Source organism: Manis pentadactyla, chromosome 7, assembly GCF_030020395.1.
Source record: "Manis pentadactyla isolate mManPen7 chromosome 7, mManPen7.hap1, whole genome shotgun sequence".
NCBI classification, from domain to species: Eukaryota; Metazoa; Chordata; class Mammalia; order Pholidota; family Manidae; genus Manis; species Manis pentadactyla.
The window spans coordinates 127,638,691-127,664,820 of record NC_080025.1 but is presented as its reverse complement, the minus strand read 5'-3'; the positions used below and the strand labels follow the sequence as shown (position 1 = coordinate 127,664,820).

The 26,130-nt window shown below is 39.4% G+C and overlaps 1 protein-coding gene across 3 annotated transcripts; it reads left to right on the top strand.

Annotated features, from left to right (window-relative positions):
- Positions 1 to 7,022: 7,022 nt before the first annotated feature.
- ZC3HC1 (zinc finger C3HC-type containing 1) lies at positions 7,023 to 24,544 on the top strand. Of its 3 annotated transcripts, none has more exons than XR_005029577.2 (10): positions 7,023 to 7,303; positions 10,871 to 10,982; positions 14,345 to 14,495; positions 15,063 to 15,146; positions 18,571 to 18,698; positions 19,714 to 19,868; positions 20,597 to 20,840; positions 21,193 to 21,515; positions 21,854 to 22,060; positions 24,122 to 24,544. XR_005029577.2 is itself a non-coding variant. In XM_036909036.2 (10 exons), exons 1-10 carry the CDS (start codon positions 7,158 to 7,160, stop codon positions 24,188 to 24,190), a joined length of 1,509 nt encoding a protein of 502 aa, XP_036764931.2. In that variant the 5' UTR covers positions 7,053 to 7,157; the 3' UTR covers positions 24,191 to 24,544. The 3 variants fall into 3 exon arrangements, 2 of the variants coding, with proteins under 2 accessions (XP_036764933.2, XP_036764931.2); XM_036909036.2 differs by having other exon boundaries at positions 7,053 to 7,303; positions 21,193 to 21,405; XM_036909038.2 differs by lacking the exon at positions 14,345 to 14,495 and having other exon boundaries at positions 7,048 to 7,303; positions 10,871 to 11,001; positions 21,193 to 21,405.
- Positions 24,545 to 26,130: the final 1,586 nt, after the last annotated feature.

The window sequence follows — 26,130 nt, the reverse complement described above, 5'->3', positions numbered from 1 at the left end:
TAAGCACCTGCTTTTCTTTTGCCCCAAGGGAGCCGGCTGTGGGGACCTGCTTGCAGTCTCCGTCTTGGACCCTACCCTTCCGTTTCTCTAATATGCAGTACACCATGCAATGTGTGTCTGTGCTCCCAATGCAGATTACTAGGGTTGGTTATTTAGCAGTCCTGTGCTTCCACTCCCTCCACACTCTGACTCTTTTCCTCCCGTGGGTGAGCTGGGGTGGGGGGAGTGCTCAGGTACTGCCAGGTCTCGCTTTTGTATCTTACCCCCTTTGTGAGATGCTGAGTTCTCGGAGATGTAGATGTAGCCTGGCTGTTGTACTGTATCTTCTGGTCTCTCTTTTAGGGATAGTTGTATTTGTTGCATTTTCAAAAATTTATATGGTTTTGGGAGGAGGAGATTTCTGCCGCCCTACTCACACCACCATCTTGAGCCCCTCCCAAAACGTAGTCTTTTAATGTTAAAAAAAAGGAGGGGTGAAAGGTTGGTACAAAGAGACCAGGATTATATTGGAACACTTTGACTGTAGGCATTCAATTTGGAAGGCGCTGTTCTGGAGAACTGGGTGGACCATAGAGCCTTTAAACTCTCCTCCCATGATTCTTAGACAGGCATTTGACCAACATTAGGGCAGGAAATTCATGTGTTTAGCAAAGGTTTAGGTTATCAGAAGTCTGGTAATGTGAGCCCTGTCTAGGAAATGCATATAGAAATTTTGAAGGCAACTCTTTTCCCTTCTCTCACCCCCACTTAAAAAAAAACTAATTTCAAAGTTTCTGTGTTTTTTTGGTAGCTCTGAACATAAATTTGGGCTTTGCAAATGTAATACCAAGATTTCACTCTGGAGTAGGGAAGGAGTTAAACAATTTTGCTTGAGAAGACTTTGGACAGGTAAAAGCTTAGACTGAATCTTAATGGAGCAAGATGCCATTGAAGTCTTTAAGCAGAGAGGTGACATGATCAGACTTATGTTTTCAAGGATTGCTTCAGTGAATTGAGTTGAGAATTTACATGAGAGCTGTCCACTGCCATGGGTGAACCTGCCAATAGGCAGCAGCCTTTGGGAAAAGACCTATCCTCCCAAATATCTTCTACCTGCCACACTAAAGATCTATCACGTCACATTATGTGAACTTGAGAGCAATATAAGAAAAGATTGGAATTCTTGTTTAGGCTACAATTTTTATGCAATACTGCTGTAGCACTAAGTTACACAGTCTTACAACCATCAATTAAAAAGAAAATGCTCTTGTAGTATTGTTTTACAACTGAAAGACTGAAACAGAATTAAACTTTATTGTTATTTAATAAGTTTAGTTTTATACTTGACATCAGGAAAATATCATAATGTGATGCAGTAATATAGTTCTTGGGTTGTTACAGGATAAGACAAGAGGATGAAAGCATGTGCACATGTACCAAAGGAAAGCTGCATGACATGACTGCAGGCAAAAGCAGGTTTCACAGTGCTCCTAAAGTTCCACATCTAATAAAAAGTGAAAGTTTATAAAGAAAACTGAATAATGGTCAGTGATTTTTTAAAGTTATGTGAATAAGTCATTCAAGTGTTTACTTATATCCTTCAATCATCTAATAGAAAGTTCTGGGCAAAAACCAGACAAATTTTTGTCAACATCTGCAATATTGAACTTGAAGTCCAGATACTATTTTGTGTTCCCAATCCCAGCAATAATTGGCTTATCTATTCATTTGATGCAGAGTTAAGTAACAATAACTTAACTTGAATAAGACAATTTTATGAAGATATCGAGTGACAGCTCATTAAATTGACATTAGAGGAATGCTCTCTGGCAAAGATTTGTTAAATATTAAGTCTTACTATACCAAACAAGTCACAAAGCCTTGAAAGTATTAATATCATTTTGTATTTTTGGTGTGACAAGCTTATAATGAACAGGCACTCTATGTATGTGTTAATATTATTAAAATTAAATTACACAGCAGATTAGAGAACCTGAACTGGGATGCATTTTTCTACTTTTCTCCAACATTGGCGATTGTAGTTTAGCAAAGCAACATCATTCATTAGAGTAAACTAATGTGGTAAATGCAAACTGTTTTGAGTTTATGGTTATTTAATTTATGTTTGTTCTGACATGTTTTATAAGCACTATAAGCATAAAGAGCTTATAAATAATTTATGCACTTAAATAATATTTTGATAAAAATAACTTGTCAACATTGAGAAACAGGCTTTTTCTGCTTAAAAATGGGTGAACAAAATTAAAAGATGCAATGAACATTATTCAATTTTAAGAAATACTGTTCTACGAAATTCTTCTTCTTGCTTAAGTTAGATTAAATTGGGTTTGTAGCCTGAAGCCAATAAAATCCTAATTAATAAACTACCTCTAGAGTTGTAAGAAATAGATGCAGACCAGAAATCACCATAAAAATGTGAGATACTTACTACACAAAATAGATTCTTAAGAAATGCTTTTTAATTAGTCAGCTGGGAGAGATTAAATAAAATAATAATATAGTGGATACAGCCTAAGTGTCCATCAATAAATGAATGGATAAAGAAGATGTGGTATATAAACACAGTGGAATATTGTACTCAGCCATAAAAAAGAATGAAATCTTGCCATTTGTGACAACACAGATGGACCTAGAGGTGAAGTAAGTCAGACAAAGACAAATACCATATGATTTCACTTATATGTGGAACCTAAGAAACAAAACAAATGAACAGACAAATCAGAAGTAGACTCAGAAACACAGACAGCTAACTGCCAAAGGAGAGGGAAGCGGAGGGATGGATGAAATAGGTGAAAGGGGAAAAAAAAGTAAGTGAAAATGTTTGATCCCTTGATCTGGGTGATACTGGTGTATCACTCGGTACTTGATCTGGGTGTATACATGTGTCAAAATACATTGAGCTGTATATTAATATTTGTGCATTTTATTACCAAGTCCTGTGCTTCTAGTTCCAAAATATATCTTGAATCTTCTCACTTCCAGCTACTCCACCCCAGTCTTAGGCCATCATCATCTTCTCTGGGGGCTTCTTTAGCAACTTCCTAATGGCTATTCTATATCCCTTCTAGGATCAAATCCATTCTTCACACAGGGTTCAGAGTGATTTTTCCCCAAATGCACAAATATTCATGCTACCGTGCTGCTGAAAGTCTTTCAATGGCTGTCTTTGGTTTTAGGATAAAGTCTAAATCCTTTACAAGGTTTACATATATTCATTTAACAACTATTTAGTGAGTGTCCACTTATTCCAGACACTATTGTAAACACTGGGGATACAGCAATGAACAAAAAAAAGACAAAACTCCTACTTTTGTGAGGATTATAAAGATTATACTTTAATGAGGACAGGGAGAGACAGAAATAAACATAACAAGAGAATTACATATTAAGAAGATAGGGACCATATGTTGCTCATGTAATTCTACATTAAGAAAACGAAAAAAAGAAAAAAGAAGAAGAAGATAGGTAGGGACTATAGAGAACAACAAAGCAAGGTATGTGGAAGAGGAATCCCAAGTGACTGCATGGGCAAAGTGATCAGGGTAGGTCTCTTTGAGATGGTGATATGTGAACAAAGAAGTCACAAAGAATTGAAGGTGAGTGAGTGAACCATGTGAGCATCTGGAAGAGCATTCCAGGCAGAAAGAACGGAGTGCAAATGTCCCAAGGCAGGACTACATCTGTCTTGTTCAAGGACTAGTAAGGACACCAGTGCAGCTGGAGCAAAGGGAATGAGGGGGAAAATAGAAGATACTAGAAATCAGTAATGACAGGTAATTTTTTTCAAGGAGTTTTGATATAAAGAAGAGCAGAAAAATGGAGTGGTAGCTGGAGGAAGATCTGAAATCAGTGGTTTTTGTTTTGTTCTGTTTTTAAGATGGAAAGAATAATATCTTGATACTGATGGGAACATTCAGTAGAGGGAAAAATTGCAGGGCAATGTCCTTGAGGAAGGCAAGAGAGGATTACTAGATCTAGTGTATAAGGTTGGTATTGAGGAACACAGACTATAGCAGAGTTTTTCAGTCTCTGCTGTTTTGACATTTTGGGTAAGATAATTCTTTGCTGTGGGGGACGCTGTCCTGTGCATTGTAAGATGTTTAACATCACTGGCCTCTCCACCACCCCAGTTGTAACAACCAAAAATGTCTCTAGAAATTGCCAAATGTTCCCTGGGAGGCAAAATTGTGTCCACTTGAGAATCACTGATCTATAATAATAGGCAGGAAGATATAAAGTACTATCAGAGGATGATAATACAGCCACCCATTACATGAACTGAAAGATAAAGCCAAATTTACTGCTTACTAAAGACAGTGAGAGCCTTGCTGGTCAGGCACAGGCTTTGAGCAGACCAGGCTGTTAATGTTAAACTTATATTGGATTTTGAGCAAGTGGGGAGTTCAGGATTGGTGTACTTTCAGAGTTTTAAGTATGTTAACATCATCTGTAGAACTGATAACTTGGATGAGACTATTCTTGATTGGTACTCAGAGCATGTTTATTGAAGTGAGTCTCTGTGATTGAATTTCAGAATCAAGGGGTTGTAGTTGATTGGGGTTGCAAAAAAAAGCGTGTTCACTGGGGTAAGTTATCATTGATGGATTGAACTTAAAATTCATTTCTGGCTGTTACTATGAAACTGAAAAAATTCTCAGTACTCATGCTACTGGGTAAATGTGGTGGAACTTCGTGGAAGTTCTTTTCTGATTGTTTTAATTTTTGAAGTGAAATAGGAAACAAGGTCATCTGACAGGATGGATAGGTGAAGGTGTTGAAGGCTTGAGGAGAGAGATATAAAATAGTCACCTATGCAAGTGGGAGAGGAAGTGGACTAGGGAAATGTAGCATGATTACTGGGCAGAATTAAGAGCCCACTTGAGGTCAAGAATACAGAGATCAATCAGCATGTTGTGCATTTTTTTTTAACCATATTCAGTTTATTGGGTACAGGAGCAACGTGATGGGGAATTGAATTCAACTGTGATTGAGGTTTTGCCAAATGAATACCATAAAGCAAGAAAAGTTCAGGGAAATTGAGAGGATATTCAAAAGAATGTATTATTTTTAGCTTATTTATTTTGCTTTTTATTATGTCATCGTCAGACATACTCAATATTAGAAATAATATAATGAACTCCCTTGAGTCTATCACCCAAATCCAACAATTAAAAACACTTTGCAATCTTCTTTCATCTATGCCACCACACATTTCCTTTACCCTGAGAATTTTAAAGCAAATCCCAGGCGTTATTCTAGTTCATCCATAAATACCTCAAGGTGTATTTAAGTAAGGACTTTTAAAAACCATAGTCACAATGCCACTATCACATACAACAAAACTAATGATAATTCTTTAATATTTACTAATTATCAGTCCACATTCAAAATTTTCAAAGGAATGATAATGATTGGCAATGAACTTAAGCTGGTTGAGGAGAGAAAAAAATAAGGGAGGAGGCTGTGCAGTTAGGGACAATGGGAAAGATGGTTGGATCAGTAGGTTGAAGGTCCTGTGAGAACATTATTGGAATTATGAGCCCATTGGGAGTGAGCTGGAAGGGTCAGGGAGTGGTCCCACTTGTTGCCCATTGCTCTGTCACAACAGTCTTCTTTTTCCGTTGATCATAGGAGACAAAGTCCTTCCGATCTGGGATGTTGTAAGATTCTGTGAAGATCTCTTTCCCACAGTCTCTGCCATTTTAGCTCCAGCACCTGACACTCTCAGAGAATCTGCAGGCTAAATTAGGTGCTCCTTTTGATGCCGGGGTTCTTGTTTGCAGAGTTGAAGAATAAATTTAGCAAACAGTCAAGGAAGGGGAGCCAGGGAGACTTTTATTGAGAGATACAGTGAGAGGACAGACAGAGCTCCTGGCTCGCATCAGGAGGGGACAAGAGAGCCCAGGGTGGTGTGTTGTCTAGGGGTTTTAGAGGCAGATGAGGATTTTTCGAGAACATGAAAAAAAAACTTAGGGGTGTGAACTTATTAAGTGGTCCTAGGATATTTAGAATTAACTTGATACAAGTAACTTCCTGCTCTGTTGATTTCTCCCCAAGATACCAGCATCTTGATCTAGGGGCATATGAAACAAGGCCACCTGCTCAGCCCCCAAGGTGGGCTGAGATTGTTTGCTAAAGTGCAATCTTATCTTTAAGGTGGAATCCTTCTTGCCTTCTACTGTGTTATGGCGGGGCTTGCATGCTAAATTAGTTTGCCCAGTTTGCAAAATCACTTCATCAGATCTGAAGGAGGAAAGGCAACACATAGGCCTGGGCCTTTTAGCATGTTAAAGTGAATCTTACACATGATTATAAATGATTAGCATAATAAAAACATGTGCTACTCTTCATCTGGGGAATATTAACTGATCTCACTGAAGAATGACTCTAGAGCTGAATGTTTAACACAGAGTTTTAGTAGGGGGGTTTCCTTGCATGTAGTTACACTGCTCTGACTGCAAATATCCTGCCTTGCTTTTTCCGGAGGCCCTCACCTTACTCTGACTACACCCACGGTCCCTGTCTCACTTTCATACCCGTGGTACTTCTTTGGAGCACTTAATCATAATTTCAAAACTATAGGAAAACCTATGTGTTTGATGTCTATCTCCATTAATAACTTCATCATCTTTGTTCACTGCTGTCATTGCCACAGCCTAGAACACTACCAGTGGGCCACACTCAAATATTGGACAAGAGAGGGAGGGAATGGTCAATGTCAAATGCCAAAGACTTATAAACCCACTTGTAACATGGTTTCTACGGATTCTAATTTTTATTCTCACGTGACATTTGCCATTTCCTCACTTGTAAAAACAACATACTTAGGAGGATCATATGAGTTAATTACTAAAGACTAAATTGGACCCCTCATCTCTGCTGCATTTGTTAAGAGTGCTCTAAAAATCCATTATCAGCCCCAATATGCTCATGTATAAAGGAAACGATTGATCTAGGCGTCATCGTAAACAGGAGCCCTCGCACGGTGGTCTACCTCGTTCTGAGGTGGCTAAGAAGGGGTGGGCCCCGCAGTCAGACTCCGAGGGTCGTGCGGGTACACACGCGGGAGGCTGCCTCCAGAGGGGGATCTTAACCGCCCAGAACGGAAGTTCCCGAACTTAGAAACCCGCGGGGAAGCAAGTCGGCAACGGACCAAGATGGCGGCGCCCAGTGAGGGGCCAGCGTTTGCTTGGGGAGTAGAAAATAATTGGGGTGCGGTTGTTCGCTCTCCAGAAGGGACCCCCCAGAAAGTTCGGCAGCTGATAGATGAGGGGATTGCTCCGGAAGAGGGAGGCGCCGACGCGTGAGTTCGGAGTCCGCCTGGGTTCCGGCGCGGGCTGATTGGACAGGGCTTCGGGAACGCAGGCCTGGGGAACCCTTAGGTCTGCGACGAGGGTTGGGGATGGCTTCGTCCCGGGTTTCGAAAGAGATTAGGGTAACTATGTGTTGTCCGCTTTAAGCCTCCCCTCGGGATGTACTGTATTCCGCACCACAGGCGAATTTTGCCATAAGAGGTTTATTTGGGGAGTGAGGTGGGGTGTGCAGGACCGCTAACAATGCACGCACCTGACTTCTTTTCGTTGGGCTTCTTAGTCTTTTTTGAACCATAGAGCCTTTTGGCAGCCTGGTAAATTATGAACCCATTCTCAATAATATTTTTAAATGTATAAAGTGAATTTAAATTACATAGGATTATAAAGGAAATCAATTACGTTAGAATGCAGCTATCAAGATATTAAAATAAAGTGATAGAGTAATATTCTTCAATATTAGAGTTAATAGCTAGTAATAGGTCTATTATCTATCAAAATGTTGAAGTAGCTATGAGCATAAACAGTATTTCAAAAAGTGCAACAACCATACATGGTGATAAAGTATCTGTTATTCCATTGGTGATAGACTCAGAGGTATTGCTGATGCTACTATGGCTTTTTTTTTATTACCTTCATTCATAACTGAAGGAAATGCCAAATTTCACTTAGAGGGTGGTAAAATAAATTTCATTTTTTTCCCCATCCAAGTTTGTGGATCATCTGAATTTTTTCCAATAACCACACCTCCCTGAGGCTCTCCCTGAGTCTGAGAAGCATTTAGAATAAAGTTATTTCTTTCTCAAGTTTTAGTAGTTGGTGTGATACTATTTTTGTTAAAATGACTTTTGTGTTCAGCAGATTCTTTCTCTACCTGCCCCCAAGTGGTGTTGAAATGACTTTTACTGAAAACAAGACGATAATTTTTATGGTTTTTTTCCTCCCTGATTTTTTATATCTAATTGAAGTACAGTTGACAACTATGTTAGTTTTAGGTGTACAACATAGTGACATTTATATACATTATGAAATGCTCACCATGATGTGTGTAGTTACCATCAAAGTTACCATACAAAGTTTACATCCCAGTACTTTACATCCCAGTGATTTATTTTTTTTTATTAAAGTATCATTGATATACAGTCTTACGGTTTCAAGTACAGAAAACAGTGGTTCAACAGTTACCTCTGTTATTAAATCCTTGCCCCTACTAGTGCAATTACTATCTGTCAAATTGGAAGATGTTATGGAATCATTGGATATATTCTCCATGCTGTGCTACCATAAAAATACAGAATACTTACGAATTTGTTGTCATCCTTGTGCAGTGGCCAATGTGTCTGTTGGCCATTTTGTCACAAATAGCGAGATTTCATTCTTTTTTGTGGCTGAATAATATTCTCTCTCTCCCTTCCTCTCTCTCTCTGTCTCTCCCCCGCCACGTGTGTGTGTGTATGTGTGTGTGTGTGTGTGTACACATCTTTATCCATTCATCTATTGATGGACACTTAGGTTGTGTCTATATCTTGGCTGTTGTAAATAATGTGGCAAACATAGGGGTGTATATATCTTTTCAAATTCTTATTTTTGTTTTTTTGGGGTAAATACCCAAAAGTGGAATTACTGGATTGTATGATAGTTCTATTTTAATTTTTTGAGGAAGCTTCTGTACTGTTTCCCATAGTGACTGCAGGGTTCCCTCTTCTCCACATCCTCACCAACACTTGTTGTTTCTTGTCTTTTTGATATTAGCCATTCTAATTGGTGTGAGATGACATCTCACTGTGGTCTTGATTTGCATTTCCCTGGTGATTAGTGATGTGGAGCATCTTTTCATGTGTCTGTTGGCCATCAGTGTGTCTTCTTTGGTCTTTCAGGTCCTCTGATTTCAGGGCTGATCTTCTCTGTGTTGTTCCAATTTTAGTATATGTGCTCCTGAAACAAGCACTATGTGACTTACTTATTTTAAAATAAATAAGGAAGTTTGTACCTCTGAATACTCTTCGTCTGTTTGGGCCATCCCTCCATCCCCCTTCCCTGTGGCAACCAGCAATTTGTTCTCTGTATTTATGAGTTTTTTTTTTTTTTCATTTGTTTTGTTTTTTAGATTCCACATGTAAGTGAAATCATACTGTATTTGTCTTTCTCTGACTTACTTCACTTCACCTAACACCCATTAGTTCCATCCATTTTGTCACAAATAGCGAGATTTCATTCTTTTTTGTGGCTGAATAATATTCTCTCTTTCCCTCCCTCTCTCTCTCTGTCCCTCCCCCGCCACGTGTGTGTGTGTATGTGTGTGTGTGTGTGTACACATCTTTATCCATTCATCTATTGATGGACACTTAGGTTGTGTCTGTATCTTGGCTGTTGTAAATAATGTGGCAAACATAGGGGTGTATATATCTTTTCAAATTCTTATTTTTGTTTTTTGGGGGTAAATACCCAAAAGTGGAATTACTGGATTGTATGATAGTTCTATTTTAATTTTTTGAGGAAGCTTCTGTACTGTTTCCCATAGTGACTGCAGGGTTCCCTCTTCTCCACATCCTCACCAACACTTGTTGTTTCTTGTCTTTTTGATATTAGCCATTCTAATTGGTGTGAGATGACATCTCATTGTGGTCTTGATTTGCATTTCCCTGGTGATTAGTGATGTGGAGCATCTTTTCATGTGTCTGTTGGCCATCAGTATGTCTTTGGTCTTTCAGGTCCTCTGTCCATTTTTAAATCAGATTGATTGGTTTTTTTGGTGTTGAGTTGTATGAGTTTTTAATATATTTTGATTATTAACCCCTTTTTCCCTGAATTTTTTTCATGAAATTGCTTAACTATCTTTACTTTGATTTGAATTTTCTTTTTTGGGGGGAGTGGGTATCAAGAGTCAATCCAGGTAGAAATATCAAAATTGTCTTCTGCTGTTAAAAGTGTTAATTTCTACAGTGGTTCAAGTTAATTTCTATAGATTACCCTAAAATTTAGTGGCTTAAAACAACTAACACTTACTGTCTCACAGTTTCTGTGGATCAAGAATCCAAGCATGGCTTAACTGAGTCCTCTTGTTCAGGGTCTCTCACAGCCTGGCATCAAGATATTGGCTGGGGCTTGACTAGGGATCAATGTGTTTCCAACTGTCTTAATGTATAGAAGTTACATAATGCGTAGAGAAGTTGCATAATGCATAGAAAACTTGATCTTATTTTGTTTTTACTGAAGTTAAGCAAAATATCACTATAGAACGGTGAATGAGCTCAAATACCAGGTTGCCCATATAGGATTAATGGGGTGTTGTGGGTGTAGTAATTGCTTGAAACTTAGGTATGGCCAAACTGTAAAGAGACTTGAATGCCAAACTGAAGAATTTGGATTCTATTTAATAAGTATTGTGACACTGTTGAAAATGTTAAGCAGAGGAATGACACAACTGAAATTATTTTTAGAAAGATTAAAATCCAGTGTGGTGTGATTGATGAGATGATGTGCAGAGAAGCTAGATACACAATGTCTAGGCTAAGTGATACCATGAAAGGATTACCAAAAGTTATGCCACTTTCTTTTAGGAAAGACACATCAGCCACATTCCAGTCTGCTAATGGATCGCCCAAAGCAGAACAGCCGCCATTGGAATCTACAAGCAAAGAAGCCTTCTTTAACAGAGTGGAAACATTTTCTATATCCTTTTTTAGTTTGTGTGAGTTGCACCTTTTACCTGCTCTTGAAATTGTCATTCCTGCAGGAATAACACCACTTACTCTGATGTTTTAAAATTAAAAATTAAGCTTGATAAGAAATTTTACAGGAAAATTAGTGTCATACAATGTTATCTCTCAAAAGGACATTTGAGATTATCTCTTTTCTTTTAATAGAAGAAAGAACTAAGAGCCTGAAAGAAGGAATAATAACACTTGTATGTAGTATGTTTTGATCTTCACCTTAAACCTCTGAAATCACATTTGATTTTCACCTTAAATCTATTATCTTCACCTTAAACCTATAAAAATAGATATTATTGTACTCATTTTACAAAAGAAGAAACAGTGTCAGGTAGGTTATGTGACTTGTCCAGCTAACAAATGGCAGAGCCAGGACTGTAGCATAAGGCTCTTGGCACCCAAACTTAATGTTGTTGCACACTGAATGAGCATCATACACTTTGATAGTTTTTTTAATGACTCTACTACACCTCCTGTCTCTAGATTTCACTCTGTATATTAGTTATCTATTATTGCAGACAGATTATCCTAAAACTTAGTGACTTAAAACAACTAACACTATCTCATAGTTTCTGTGGATCAAGAATCTAAGCATGACTTACCTGAGTCCTCTGGTTCAGGGTCTCTCACAGCCTGGCATCAAGATACTGGCTGGGGCTGCAGTCATCTCAGGGCTTGACTAGGGATCGATGTGTTTCCAACTGTCTCGCCAATGGGTTTCAGCCCTGGGCAAGTTCATTATGGATTCAATGTGACCAAAGAAATTGACAGCAAAACATTCTTGGGGTGAAAGGGTTATACCCAACTTTACTTCCAGGTGGCAGGTTAGTCACTAAAATCCCGTTCACTCAGAGTGAGTCTGCATGCAGCAAGCCGGTCTCTGCCTCTGGGCCCCTCTGTCTGCACAGCCGTCCTCTGGGCCTCTCTGTACAGCCATCCCACACAGCCATCCTCTGGGCCTCTGCCTTCACAGCTGTCCCACACAGTCATCCCGCACAGCCATCCTCTGGGCCTCTGTCCTCAGCGCTGCCACCACTCCAGCCTCTGCTCTTGCAGCCCTGCCACCGTGTCCTGCCCAGAGCACTGATTGGACCTCTTTATATAGAGTCAACAGCAATGTATTGCCCACAGGTGTGCAGTGAGCCAGCCACTCAGGGCCAGGTGAGAATCCTGGCCACAGGAACTCTCATTTTATCCACACCAACTCACTTTGTTGTTGACAGGATTCATTTCCTCATGGCCACTGGATTGAGGGCTTCAGTTTTATACTGGGTATTGGCTGGAGACCTCCCTGTGTATCTTGCTACATGGGCCTCTCATGGACAGTTTACAACATGGCAGCTGGCTTCCATCAGAGTGAGCAAGCAAAAGAGAACAAGACAAGCTAGACTCTTCATAACTTCATCTCAGAAGTGATATCCCATCACTTTTGCTGTTTTTCTCTTCATTAGAGTGATACCTTAAAAATTTAGGACAGTTATGGTTTACAGGAAGGCTGCACAGGTTACAAAGAACTTCCTTTCTGAGCTACTAGAACATAAATTGCCAAAGTGACACCTCATTATCCCAAAAAATTTCCTGCAAATACAGACTTTCTCCTACAGAACTACAATGCAATCCTCCAAATAAGAGCATTCACATAATACATTACTACCATCCAACCCTGAGACCCAATCATTTCATGAGCTGTCCTAATAATGTTCTTTACAATACAACAAAAGGATCCAGTTGTAAATCCTGTTTTTCCTTGATTTTTGTGATCCTGATACTTTTGCTTGAAGATTAGAGCACATTAATTTGTAGAGTGTACCCCAGTTTGCGTTTGATACCTCCTTTGGAGTATCACAAGCGTTCTCCTTGCATCTTGTCAGGTGACGTGATTTTGATTTATCCCATTATGGTGATGAGCACTTGATTAAAAGAGTGTCTGTCAGTGTTTTCCATTGTCAAGTGACTCTTTTCTTCCTTTGTAATTAAAAAGTCTTTTATGGGGAGGTGCTTTGACAGTGTAAATATCCCATTCCTCATCAAACTTTATGTAATTTATTTATTTGTAGCAGCATTGAGCTTATGATTTCCTTCTTTATTAAGTGGGTTATAATCCATTATTATCATCATATGTTTTGACATTCCAGTTGTTCCTGATCTGGTAAATGGGAGCCCCATGCAGGTGCTCTTCATGCCACACTTGGCTCCCACCCCGCAAGCAGGGCCAGTGTGCAGACCCCTCTCTGCCTGGCTTGCATTCTGTCACCCCTGCTTAGTTGCCTTCCCCTGCCCCACTCCATCCTTGTTCACGGCCTGATGGCTTTCGGACTAACTTGCTTAGGAAGGGGGAGGTATTTCAACTGTCCTTCTACTGCTGTTCTTTAGACTAATTCCTGATTTTGATACAGTATTTAGAACCATTTCCTTTTCTTCTCTTCTCATAGGATGTAAGTTGATCACCACTTTGGACATGATGATCATTTAACTTAAGCTAGTTAAGTGATTTTATTACTTTTTGTTTAGAGAATCCCAGCTCCTTTATATTTTAATATATCTAAATTCTGTTTTCTAGCCTTCATTCCTTCCTTAGCTGATAGTGGAATGCTTTTAAATTTCCATATCCCTTATGAAAATATAGAACTTTCCTGCATCTCCTTTCATGTCTTATCCTTTTTTTTCTGTATGCCATAAAATAACAGCTCTTTAGGTAAAATATAAAAAGCTGAGTGTTGAATATTAAAGACCAATAAATGTTTTAGGATATTTTCTCAAGCACATACTTATACAGATGCTCTTGATGCTCTCACCCTATATAACACACAGACCACACTTCAGGCAGGGGGAATAAGGAAGAATATTACTAATTTTACTGACTCTTCTTTGGAAGGTAAAAGTGGATGTGGTGCAATCGGAGAGCACAGATAAGTGGTGGGAAATATTTTTGCATGTTTGACTTTCCCCATCCCTAATTGCTTAGGCATATCCCAGTGCTTTCACAAGTCTTTTAAACTCCCTACTGTTTAATATTAAGTGAAAGTAAATGGCTTCTACATTCTACCCCACAAGCAATAATAAAATATTTTTAAAAAATATATAGGACTTCCTGGAGGAAAAGTTATATTTAGAACTTTTTTTCTCTCTGCTTGTTTTTCAAATGACCTTCATCATTCTGTGAAGTCTGTGCCTGTGCTTTAAAAATAGTATTTTTAACTTTTCTTACTGCTTTTCCCCTTAAAGTGTTTATTCCTTTATACATAGAGAACAAGTTAAAGTTTTCACCTCAGATTTATTCATTTTCATATACTTGTACTGTTGTTTTCTTAACACGAATACTCTTTGAAATGGGCAGGTAAGCCCCCCGAGCTGTCTCCACTTGTCTGTGCAAAATATGGCTGGGTTACAGTTGAATGTGATATGCTCAAATGCTCCAGCTGTCAGGCTTTTCTCTGTGCCAGTTTACAACCAGCTTTTGATTTTGACAGATGTAAGTATAAAGTACAAATTAGATTCTTCTCCATACTCATTACATTCTTCTCCATACTCAAGGATACACTATACTAGTTTTTCTGAAAAGACTAGTCACTTGTGTTTGATCAAAGAATGTATACTTCTGTATCTAATAAGGTGAATTTGTGATTGTCTTCACCCTAATTACTAGCTGCAGTCATTACTTTTTTTAAAAAACTAAGCTACTTTAGAGTGAACCTGATCTTCTGTGTTCCAGGAAACTAACAGCAGTTCATTTGCTTTATGGCTCCAAAATTTATGCTTAAGCAAAGAGACATAGAACTGTATATGAGGGCTCACACTTTGGAATGCCCTGCCTTATGAGATATATGTTAACACCTTTGTATTGACCTCAGATTCTTGATTTAGAACTGATTTTGTGAAAAAAATACTAAGATGATGCTGTTGCTATATTTTCATATATTTTTTAATTATCTCAGTTATTTTTATTTTTCACTGTATCTGTACTCTTAAAGGCTCTTGGCCATTGGAGTTTGAATCTATACAGTGTTTTTTAAGGTGTTGCTACCTATGTTGGTTTCAGATAAGGACCGCTGTACTGAGCTGAAGAAAGCCTTGTGTACTGCCCATGAGAAGTTCTGTTTCTGGCCAGATAGCCCCTCTCCAGGTACTTATTTCCACGGTTTCCCATTTACCATCTCTTCTTGGTCATTGAATTTCTAATATTGACTATTAATTTGTGAAAAATCCAGTCTTTGAAGTTTCTTTTTATCTTCTATTTTTGCTTTTCAGGAAGAACGTATATTCATTCACTATGATGTTATTACCATGATTAAGTTCATTTGATATGCCAACCACTTAGCCTTTCATATGTTATCCCATTTAATCCTCACAGGGCCACTGGGAGGTAGGTATTATCAGCCTAGCTTTTTAGGTGAGGAAACAGAGACTCAGAGATCTTAAAACCAACTAATGAGGAGCCATAACTATGTTATATGTGATTTCAAACCCTCTGCTTTTCTCACTACAGCGAGCAGCCCTGTGTTCTGCCCAGGCTTCCTTTGGTGCACTAATGGCACTAATGGTGGCAGTTAAACAGGGTTTGGTTGCTCCAGAAGACTCACAAGATCTCAAATGGGAGTGACTACAAATGTACAGTTTATTGCAGTAACATGATACAACATAACAAAAGCATCATTACAGCCAAGGACTGCCCCCAGGGCAAAGGTCTGGAGCCACCGGGGGCAGTGGGAGCACCTATTGTCCTGCTGGCATAAGGGCTGTGGCAGGTCAGCTGCTCCCTTGAAGCAGGCAAATTTGTGATTGTCTTCACCCTAATTATTAGCTTCAGTCATTACTGTTTTTAAAAAACTAAAGCCACTTTAGAGTGAACCTGACTTCATGTATGATGGGAAACTGACAGCAGTAGCTTTACTTTATGGCTCCAAAATTTATACTTAGGCAAAGAGATACAAGACTTCTATAAAGTCTCATGCTTTGGAATGTCCTGTCTTATAAGGTACATGATAGCTCCTTTGTTATTGATCTTAGGATCTTTGATTTAGAACTTGTTTTACGCAAAATACTAAGATGATACGGTTACTAATATTTTCATATCTCTTAAAATTATTTTCATTATTTTTATATTTCATTGTACCTGTACTCTTAAAGGCTCTTGACCTTTAAGTGTTTGTATACAAAAAGGCTTCAGAACAAGGGAACCCTAAATGTATTCTCAAGTAGGATTTTAAAAATAATTTGTTGATCGTATAGGCATATTCCTACTGAGTAACTAGCCTCAGTGGCAGAGCCCTGTGAGGGGTTCACCAAGACCAGGTGCAAAGTTTGCTGGATCCATGGTTACAGAGCAACACTACTAACCCATATACTTCATGCTTGACCAAAAATCAGTGCCATGAATGTATACTTATTTCAGTATGACAGTGCAGGCTAATTCCAGGGTCACATGCCCAGGAGTATTCCATGAATGACCACTAGGAGGAAAAAATAGATTGAAGGTGACCACAGAGTGCCATCTATTGATAAAAAGTGATATAAAAAGTATTAATAAAAAATAAACATTTTAGAGTGATGCTGACTGTATAACAAGGATTTCCTGCTGTTGGCCTAGCTATTTCACTGTATAATACACCAAAACCCAGTAGGATGTGAGTCCATCTCTGTCTGTTGTACTCAGTCCAGGTTTTCAGGGTCTGCCCAGGGCTCTTGGTGGTTCCCAACTCTTACTTTATGCTCTGTTTTTTGATAACCATTCTTAACTTCAGCTACCACCTACCTGCAGGCCTCTGACTCCTATTCAAACCTCTTTTTCTGTTTAATATCTTGCAGATACCTCGAACTCAACATGTACAAAACTGAATTCTTCATCTTATACTTAAAACTTGCTCCTCTTCTCATCTTATATTTTCTCCATCTTGGTAAATGGTACTCACATCCACATCCACTGTCCTAGCCAGAAACCTGGATGTTACCTTAGATTTGTCTATCATCAGCACCTGGTCCCATCCCTCCTTTCTCCTCAGTAGATCTCAAATATGACCTCTCAATTATACCATCTCTTGGTTTTGTTCTTTCACATTCTGGAGACGTTAATGTTAAGAAAAGAACATCCACAACTATTTATATATACCTGAATGCTTAAATTTATTAAGCATATCTAATACATATAATTTTGAAGGTTACTTTTTTCTAACATTGACCAGTAATTACAAACTAAAGTAAATCCCTTTAAATATTTTAAATTATAATTACAAATTTACTAGGACTGGTTATTTTAAACATATCAAACATTAAAGTAGACAAAATATTCACATGTTAATTATAAAACAAATATTTAAACTTATGTTAAAACATTTTTGTAGTGGATTTAATTTCTTCTGTTTACTCTTTTATCTTCATGAGTTTTTAATAGTATCTTCTTAAGATTATACCAATTACACAAAACCCTAAATTAGAAGAACATGATCAGAAGAGTGTTGGGACCTGGATTTTCTTCCAAATTTTGTCAAACCTGAGCCACTGGTCATCTGAACAAGTTTCCTTTTTATTGTTAAGCTTCATTTGATTTTTTAAAATCCATACCTTTCTCACTGATTTTAGTTTTTTATAATCTCACTTTTCTAGTAAAATGGTGCATCTTTTCAATTTGATGATGTATTTTGACATATTTGGTTACTTGCAAATTTAATTTGATAATATTTAATAGGAGACACAAAAAGTCATTATATAATAAATACAGTTAGTGATTTTGGACTCCTTTTAACAACAAAACTGGAAAAAGTTGTTTTCCTTAAACAGCCTTATTAAAGTATAATTGATATAAAATAAATATTTTAGGTTTATAGTTTGATAAGTTTTGACATATTTGTATGTTCATCAAACTGTCACTGTTAGATTTCTATTTAGCATCATGAGCTTATATTCATGTTCCCAATTTAATGCTGTATCTTACTGTACCCTATCTTTTTACAGTATAAGGTTTCATTGATCAACGGGAGTTTTACAACATTGATGCTCCTTCACTCTATCCTTGTGCCACTGGTATCTTACAGGGATTACCTTAAATCTCTTTAAGGTCTGCTTATTTCTTTACATCCAGACTGACCCCTTACAGTTTCTAAACTAGTGCATATTACCTATAATATCACTTCTTGCTTAAAAAAAAATCTTTCAGCAATTTCTTTCCACATGCATTAATAAATTATGGTCTGGTCATTGTCTATACTTTAATAACCTTATCTGCTAGTACTTTCCCCACAAGCACATGTGTTCCCACGCTGTGTAACTATTCAGAATTCCCCAAGTGTGCCATCCTTTGGGCCACTGCTTTTATGTTGTTGGTGTTTCAGGTTCAGCTTAGACCTCACTGCTTCTGAGAAACCTTCCTGAGAATCTACTTTTTGAACATAATCACAAAAGCATCATCATAGCCCCATAAAAAAATCAATAATTTTAAATTATTAAACATTAACTGGTCAAACATCGATTTTATATGTCCTCTGTTGTTTTGTACATGTTTCAATTTTTTGCACCTTGCACCAGTGTAATCTTTCAGTTTTCTTTCCCCACAGATAGATTTGGGATGTTGCCATTGGAGGAGCCTGCTGCTCTCCTTAGTGAATTCCTAGAGCGTTTTCAAAGCCTGTGTCACTTGGATCTCCAGCTTCCTTCCCTGAGGCCAGAGGACTTGAAAACTATGGTGGGTTTTTCTTGGCTAGCCTCCAGTGGCCTTCAGTTGTCGCCAGTATTTACACGTGAAGCATTTCTTTTAATGAGAGGAGGATTCCCATTGGTATAGAGAGAACTGCTTGTTTTTCTCTCAACTGGCCTTTCTCATTCTCCACCAAAAGGTGACTACAGAGGGTTTCAGTGAATTGGTTCCATTTATGCTTTTAGATATGATGCTTTAAATGTGTAAATTCAGTTTTATCTTGATTTGTTACTTAAACTATTTAGCAGAAGATACTGAAATGTGACTTCATAATGGTTTTTTACATACCATTTCCCAAAGTACTAGAGGAGAAGTTATAAATTCTCTTCTCCTTTGTGAGTAGAAATATGAAATGCTGTGGCCCATCTGTACTTTGAAACTAAGTATTTACTGTCCCATTTCATCACCTGTAGGTGCTCTGTGAAGATAAGCTTTACTTTAGGACATGGAAGCTATTATTTTGCTTCTTCAACTTGAGAGGCTGTTTGAATTTTAACACGAAACCATTAACCTCTGATGCCTATTATAATGTCCCCCTGTTTCCAGCCAAGGCAATTTTTTTTTCACCCTGTCATAGTTCTTTGTTATTCTTAGAACAAAAATCAAGACTGTGGCAAGCTCTGTTGTTCTATCAAAAAGTAAATTCAGGGTTAGATCAAGATATAAGCAGTAATCTGTTTTCATCATTTAGTTTTGATGTTTACAGGTTTCAGAGAAGATCTGCAATTGGTAAATTGAAAACAAGTTAGTACTAGGAAAAGATTTGGTAGTTCGAGGAAAACTCTTCCCTTTCTGAATCAGCAGATCCAGGGCAATTCAGAAAGCTTCTATGTGATGCCTTCGCCCTGTCCTAGAAGGAAGCCTGCTCCAGTGAGAGAATTGTCATCATGGTTGTCATTTCTTTCATGACTTTTGCCTCATACCATTGAGGTACATCATTATATGTAACTTTTCCTTTCGTGGTGGTTGAAACATTAAGTTTGTTGCCTTGGTTCCTTTGTAGTGCTTGACAGAAGACAAGATCAGTCTTCTCCTACATCTGCTTGAAGAGGAACTTGATCACCGAACTGATGAGAAAAGAAACACAACCAAATTAGGCTCAGACGTCCACGTCCTCATCACTGCCTGTATCCTCTCTCTGTGTGGCTGGGCATGTGGGTTAGTCAGCAAATTTTTCTGGCGACGTGAACTGTGACAGCATTATACACCCATATACATCAGTCATTAATAGTATCTGGAGAGCATATGGTGTCTCCTGTGAAAAAAACAAAGAGAACCTGAGGGAGTGGTGGCGGGGGGGCGTGGACAGTAAGACTGTAACATAACCAGAATTAGAACTCGGTAACTCTTAAATGCACCTGATTCATTTCATTTACTATCACTACACAGTTGGGAATTTGTGTTCCTGTAAACAGTGAAGCTCCTTTTTATTTTTAGAAAGGAAGAAAAATCAGTTTAATTGATAAAAATTACCAAAGAAAATACCAGCTGGAGCCCTCTAGGCCTCCATATAGGTGTTCCCACCCAGCTGCTCAGTTTGGCATAGACTCCTTCTGAGATAGAAGACTGTCAGCCCATCTTGATTTACTTTAAATATGCTTTCTTTGGTAGATAAAGGAATGTTTTTAATTTAAAAGGAAAAATAAGAACAGGAGAAATGTATAAAACATAACCTTTAGATCTTTCTATAGGAAATATGTGAGTGATGAAGAAGTTGGGGTCCTGAGATCAGAGGATCTGAGAGGTCCTGAGAGGGTGTGGTTCCCAGTCCACTGGACTGTACCAGAGATTTGTTTGATGAGATAAAGCATACTCACAAGTGATTATATTTAATCCTTTGGAAATGTTACCCTTTGAGACAACTCTTTTTTCCATTCCCTCCCTAGTTCTTCCTTGGAACCCATGCAGCTCTCGCTCATAACGTGCTCACAGTGTATGAGGAAGGTGGGGCTCTGGGGCTTCCAGCAGATTGAATCGTCAGTGACCGACCTGGACGCGTCCTTTGGTCTGACCAGCTCCCCCATCTCAGGCCCTGAGGGGAGGCCAGAGCGCGTCCCCCTGGTGCCTGAGTCTCCTCGGAGGATGATGACTCGCAGCCAGGACGTCACCTTTTCCCCAGGCTCAGAGCAGGTGGAGGCTTAATTGGCTTTTTTGGGGTGGACTTTTTAAGACCAGGATTCTTGCCAAAAGTGTTGTTAGTAGAAGAGTTGGAAATTAACTTAGGTGTGTAGGCTTCACTTCTAACCACATTGATCAGAATATCACATATTTTTATTCACCAATTTCAGTGGAAAAGCTAAATTCATTATTTTGTATAGAAATCTAATATTCTTTCAAGAGTATAGTTATGTCAACAGTTCAGATACTAAATTCTTATAGTTTAAACTATAAAATACTAGCTTTCACATGTTTTAGAAATATTTCCCCAGACCGTAGTTGTTACTATCATTGGTGTACTTCCATCATCTCCTGTTTCCTTCAGCCTGAAAGGAGCCCAGGCCCCGTTGTCTCCCGAACCCGGAGCTGGGACTCTTCCAGTCCTGTCGACCGCGCTGAGCCGGAGGCCACCAGCCCCACCACTAGAACCCGCCCAGTGACCCGCAGCATGGGCACAGGAGACACCGCTGGCCTAGAAGTGCCATCTAGCCCTCTCCGGAGAGCCAAACGAGCTCGCCTCTGCTCTTCCAGCAGCTCTGTGCGTCCTGCCCGCAGAAGCCATGGAGCACGGGCAGCCTGCCGTGCCCTCCCTGTGCGGCAGGGAGAGGCCGGCACAAGCCCTTCCCTGGTCCTGTGCTATAAGACCATGTGAATAAGTTTAAAGATGGGACAGTTAGGTGACCAAAAGGAAAAAAATTAAAGGGTTTTGTCATTTGTTTCTTTGCAAAGCATTCTAGAGAGGTAATAAATGTTTCAGGGAATGACATAGGGGGACAGACCTGATCAAGTATGGTTTGTTTAACCCAAAACAAGTGAAAGAGTTTACAAAGTGAGAGGGAACTGCATAGGGAAAGTTTAAAGGAGGACATAAAACTAGATACGTGGGCAGTTGAGAGATTCTGGGCATGACAGTAAATGGCAGTGCCTCCCTGAATAAACATAGCATCTGCCCTTCGTTAACACTATTTCTCTTCCTCCTCCCTCAGGACACATCTTCCCGAAGCTTCTTCGATCCTACCTCTCAACATAGAGATTGGTGCCCTTGGGTGAACATCACATTTGGCAAGGAAACTAAGGAGAGTAGCAGAACTGAGGGAGATGCCAGCACCCCAGCGGAGCCAGGCTGGAGGGCAACCCTGAACATCCTCTTGGCCCACAAACAGTCTAAGCGGCCAGCTGAAAGAGACTCTGTGGTGAGATAGGCCATTGCCCCATATGTGTACAGCACTTGCTGTTTATGGGCTGAGGAGCAGGTACTGGTCCTATAATTAGCACCCTTCCTGCCCTCAGCTTTTGTAAGTCAAGTTAGACCCAGTCTGGTTTCATCCTAGAGAACAGGCATGGAACCAGTTCAACCTTTCTGCATTTTACCATATGGCATTCCATCAAATTCTGGTAAATTCGTTGTCTTCTCATCTAAACTGACCCAAATAAGAAAAGGAGTACCGAAACAGAAACAGAAATAGACGAACAGCAGCTGTTGCGGCCTCGTATTGCAGAACAGCTGCTTTTTTTTATCAGTTGCTGTCACTTGCACTCTGACACCAAGATTATGATTTCATTCCTCACAATGGGCATGTTACTTTGTCCCACAGCCCTAGACTTGTGCACCTAGCCTCAGCTAGCCACCACGGTAATGACGGCTGCTGGGCACAGACATGGGTAAATGGAAATCCATCACGACAGCTGAGGAAGCAGGTCAAGTGCTTGCTCTATGTAAGGGAGGTGACTGGGCACTAAGGAATCGTGAAAACGGGTTCTCTTTCCTTTGCTGGCCTAGTCCCAAGTTTGTCTTGTAGCCTGGTATAAATATAATAACTTCTGACCTCTATACCTTCCAAGGACAAAGTAAAATAATACTTGACAGCAGATGTTTGCAAGAAGCGTTCCCAGATTCATGGTTTTATAGAGTCATAGGATTCCACTGGAGAGAACTGTAGTGATGCGGAAAGCCAGGAATGCACTTGTGGACCCTTGGTAACTCTGCCAGTGAAGGTTTTCCAGGTGTTTTGCAGAAAAATACCTGCGTTTTTTCCAATTTAAGAACTTTTGAAAATATGTAAATCTATCTGAAGACAAATGCTTGGCCCTGCTCTCAAATTGGAGAGATCAGATCTGTCTTTGCACATAAATTCTCTCTGCCTAGATCTACATGAAATAGGGTACTAGTAGTTTTTATTGACTCCCCTCTGTTGCTATCATACTAACGAGAAATCCTACAGGGGTTTTTTTTTGTAGTGGGGCAAGTTGGCCTCATAATTGGCCCTGGGTTCCAGGACTTTTAAGATCCTTTTTAGTAGTTTGTCTTTCAGTCTCCCCACGGCTGCTGTGACTGGGAAGTACAAAGCTTAAATGAGTCTGGGTAGAGGATTATTTTGTTAGAAAAAAATCAGTTCTATTTTTCAACTTGTGTTTCTTTCAACTTTGTCACTATATTAAATAAATTCCCTTCGGTCATTAGTAAGAGCTCATACTTTTTCCTTCTGGGACTTTTACTGAGAAACTTACCCACAAAGAGGATAAGAAAACAGCGAAAATATCTGATGTCAGAAACTGGAGGTAACTTTGTAGATTATCTTGCTCTGTAACATTATTCTCACTGAGACCCTATGCTCTTCACTGTGACTCTCAAGGGTAGAGAACCAAGTGTTTTGATTCACTGAGAACTTTTACCTTTTAGTGAATTGCTTTGTCTCCCTATAACACCATTTCCCAGAATCTCAGATCACTTCATAGGCATGATCAAGTGGCAGTGAGAGTCTTCCTATTATTAGCTCTGCTGGCTAAAACATGAAGCTGAGAAAGCCAAGGTCATAGTTTAAACTCTTATGGTCATTTAATTTGTATTATTCCTTGGCCTGGGATTGTACTGCTAGTCCCAGTGAGGTGTCACGTCAATGTGAACCTTGTTCACAAAAAATAATGAACTTGGGCCAATTCAGCATCACAGATGGAAACCTGTGTGCAGTCTGTGTGCTGTGCCAGTGCTGAGTCAGAAGCATCGTCCTCACATGCAAAGGTTAGGACAGATACAAATACTTAGTGGGAAAACATGAACCATATTTTAGAGGCTCAGAGGTGTTGGTAGGAGTCTAATGGCAGAACACAGGCTTTTAGATTTTTGATGTGGCTTTAGGTATATATTATGTATAGCATAGTATAAAATTAGTTTTACTCAATATCTAGATCATTGTGGGAGAAATTTGTCTCTTTATAAGAATTTAATCTCTAATAATGAGCTTTTCTGTCTATAGAGTCTCTCTGAGAAATCAAGAAACGTATTCCGAATATTCCGGCAATGGGAGTCTTCATGCTCATCCTGAAGATATTCCAGACCTTCCTGTAGAGAGGTGGAATGAGTGACTTTGTAAAAAAGATCTGAATTCCCTTTTGGTCAGCTGATGCTAAGCTTTTCTCCATCTGGTGTAATCAGAAAGAGCACCTGTCCTTGCAGAGGCTATGTGTGTCCCTGTCTGCCTCTTACTAAGGGGACTTCCATGTAGGGATGAGGACAGGGCAAAGTGCAGCAAGCCTGGTTTTGTTAAAGGAGTGGGGTTATGAAACTAGACTGAGGGCCAGTGACTTGAGCACTTCTAATGTCTTCAGTGTGGGGCCGTGCTTTGAGGACTCGTATCTTAGGAATATGCTGGTATGTGTTAATAAAATTCTTGCTAAGATTCTTACTGTTGGAGAACTGTTTTCTTCCTTGCCTTCTGCACTGATATTAAGGAAGCAGAGACAGAAAATTTCAGGGGAGCAGTAAACAAAATAAAAATTTTAGTTTTTAGATTCATTTGTGATTCTAGTCAAAGAGGTATTCCTAAACCAGAGGATGTTCCAGATGTCCTGTTGTGTTTCTGTGAAATAACCTGATAAACTTCCTCTCTTCACTTTCGTAATAATGGAATATAACTATAACAAGGGGGGGAAGGCCTTCAGAAGAGACCCTCTCCATGCACAGCTCAACTTGGGGTCCCCAAGGCTCATTTACTGCGGGTGGGGAGCATCAGTCTCCTTGGTGAAGATTGACCCTGGCCTGCCCCATCTAAAAAAGGCTTTCCACTGATAAAATCACCATGAAGGCTAGAAAGTAGTTATCCTCTGAAATGTCATATTTTCTTTCAGTAACTGGTTGATTGGTTTTATAACAATTCTTTTATACTGAAGTATTTTTAAAAAAATAACAGACATCACAGTATTCTGCCCATACAAAACTTTATATTTCTAAAAGGTACATTTTTCTCTACATACTACACACATTTTTTCCTACATACTCTACCTTTAATGTCATCTAATATCCAGTCCATATTCAAAATTCCTAATTGTTCAAAAAAAGTTATTTACATTTGATTTATCTAAACCAGAATCCAATTCAAGATCATAGTTTGTATCTCTTTATTCCAAAGGATAGTCCCTTTTTTTAATGTCAGATTTTAAATTTGTTATTTTTCACTCCTGACTTTTAAAAGTGTTAATAGTATAGATACTGCTCCTTCAAGCCTCTCTCAGTGGAAGAGGCCTATAGAGGCTGCTCCCAGGTTATTTTCCCAGGAGTGCTCTTTTGCCTTTGGTAGTGATGAATGGCTTGGCTATTCGTTGCTCTCCGTGGTCCTCTTTGAGGGTGACGGTCTTGCCAATGGGTTTCAGCCCTGGGCAAGTTCACTCTGGATTCAGTGTGACCAAAGAAATCGACAGCAAAACGTTCTTGGGGTGAAAGGGTTATATCCAACTTTATTCCAGGTGGCAGGTCAGTCACTAGAATCCCATTCACTCAGAGCGAGTCTGCATGCAGCAAGCCGGTCTCTGCCTCTGGGCCCCTCTGTCCGCACAGCCATCCTCTGGGCCTCTCTGCCTGCACAGTCGTCCCACACAGCCATCCTATGGGCTTCTCTGTACCTCTGGGCCTCTCTACACTGTAGTTGTGCTGCACAGCCGTCCTCTGGGCCTCTGTCCTCTGCTCTGCTCTCCTGCAGCCTTGCAGCCCTGCCACCGTGTTGTGCCCAGAGCACTGGGCAGAGCTCTTTATATAGAGTCAACAGCCATGTATTGCCCACAGGTGTGCAGTGAGCTAGTCAACCAGGGCCAGGTGAGAATCCTGACCACAGGAACTCATTTTATCCACAGTGACTAATGGGCAGCTCTCTGATGTTTACAGGAATGAGACTTCAGCTCAGGATGGGAAGCCATTTGCTAACTGGTGACTAGGAGAATTTGAAGTCTTCCCTCTAGAAGCTCATAACCTCTAGGTCATAATTTCTTAAGA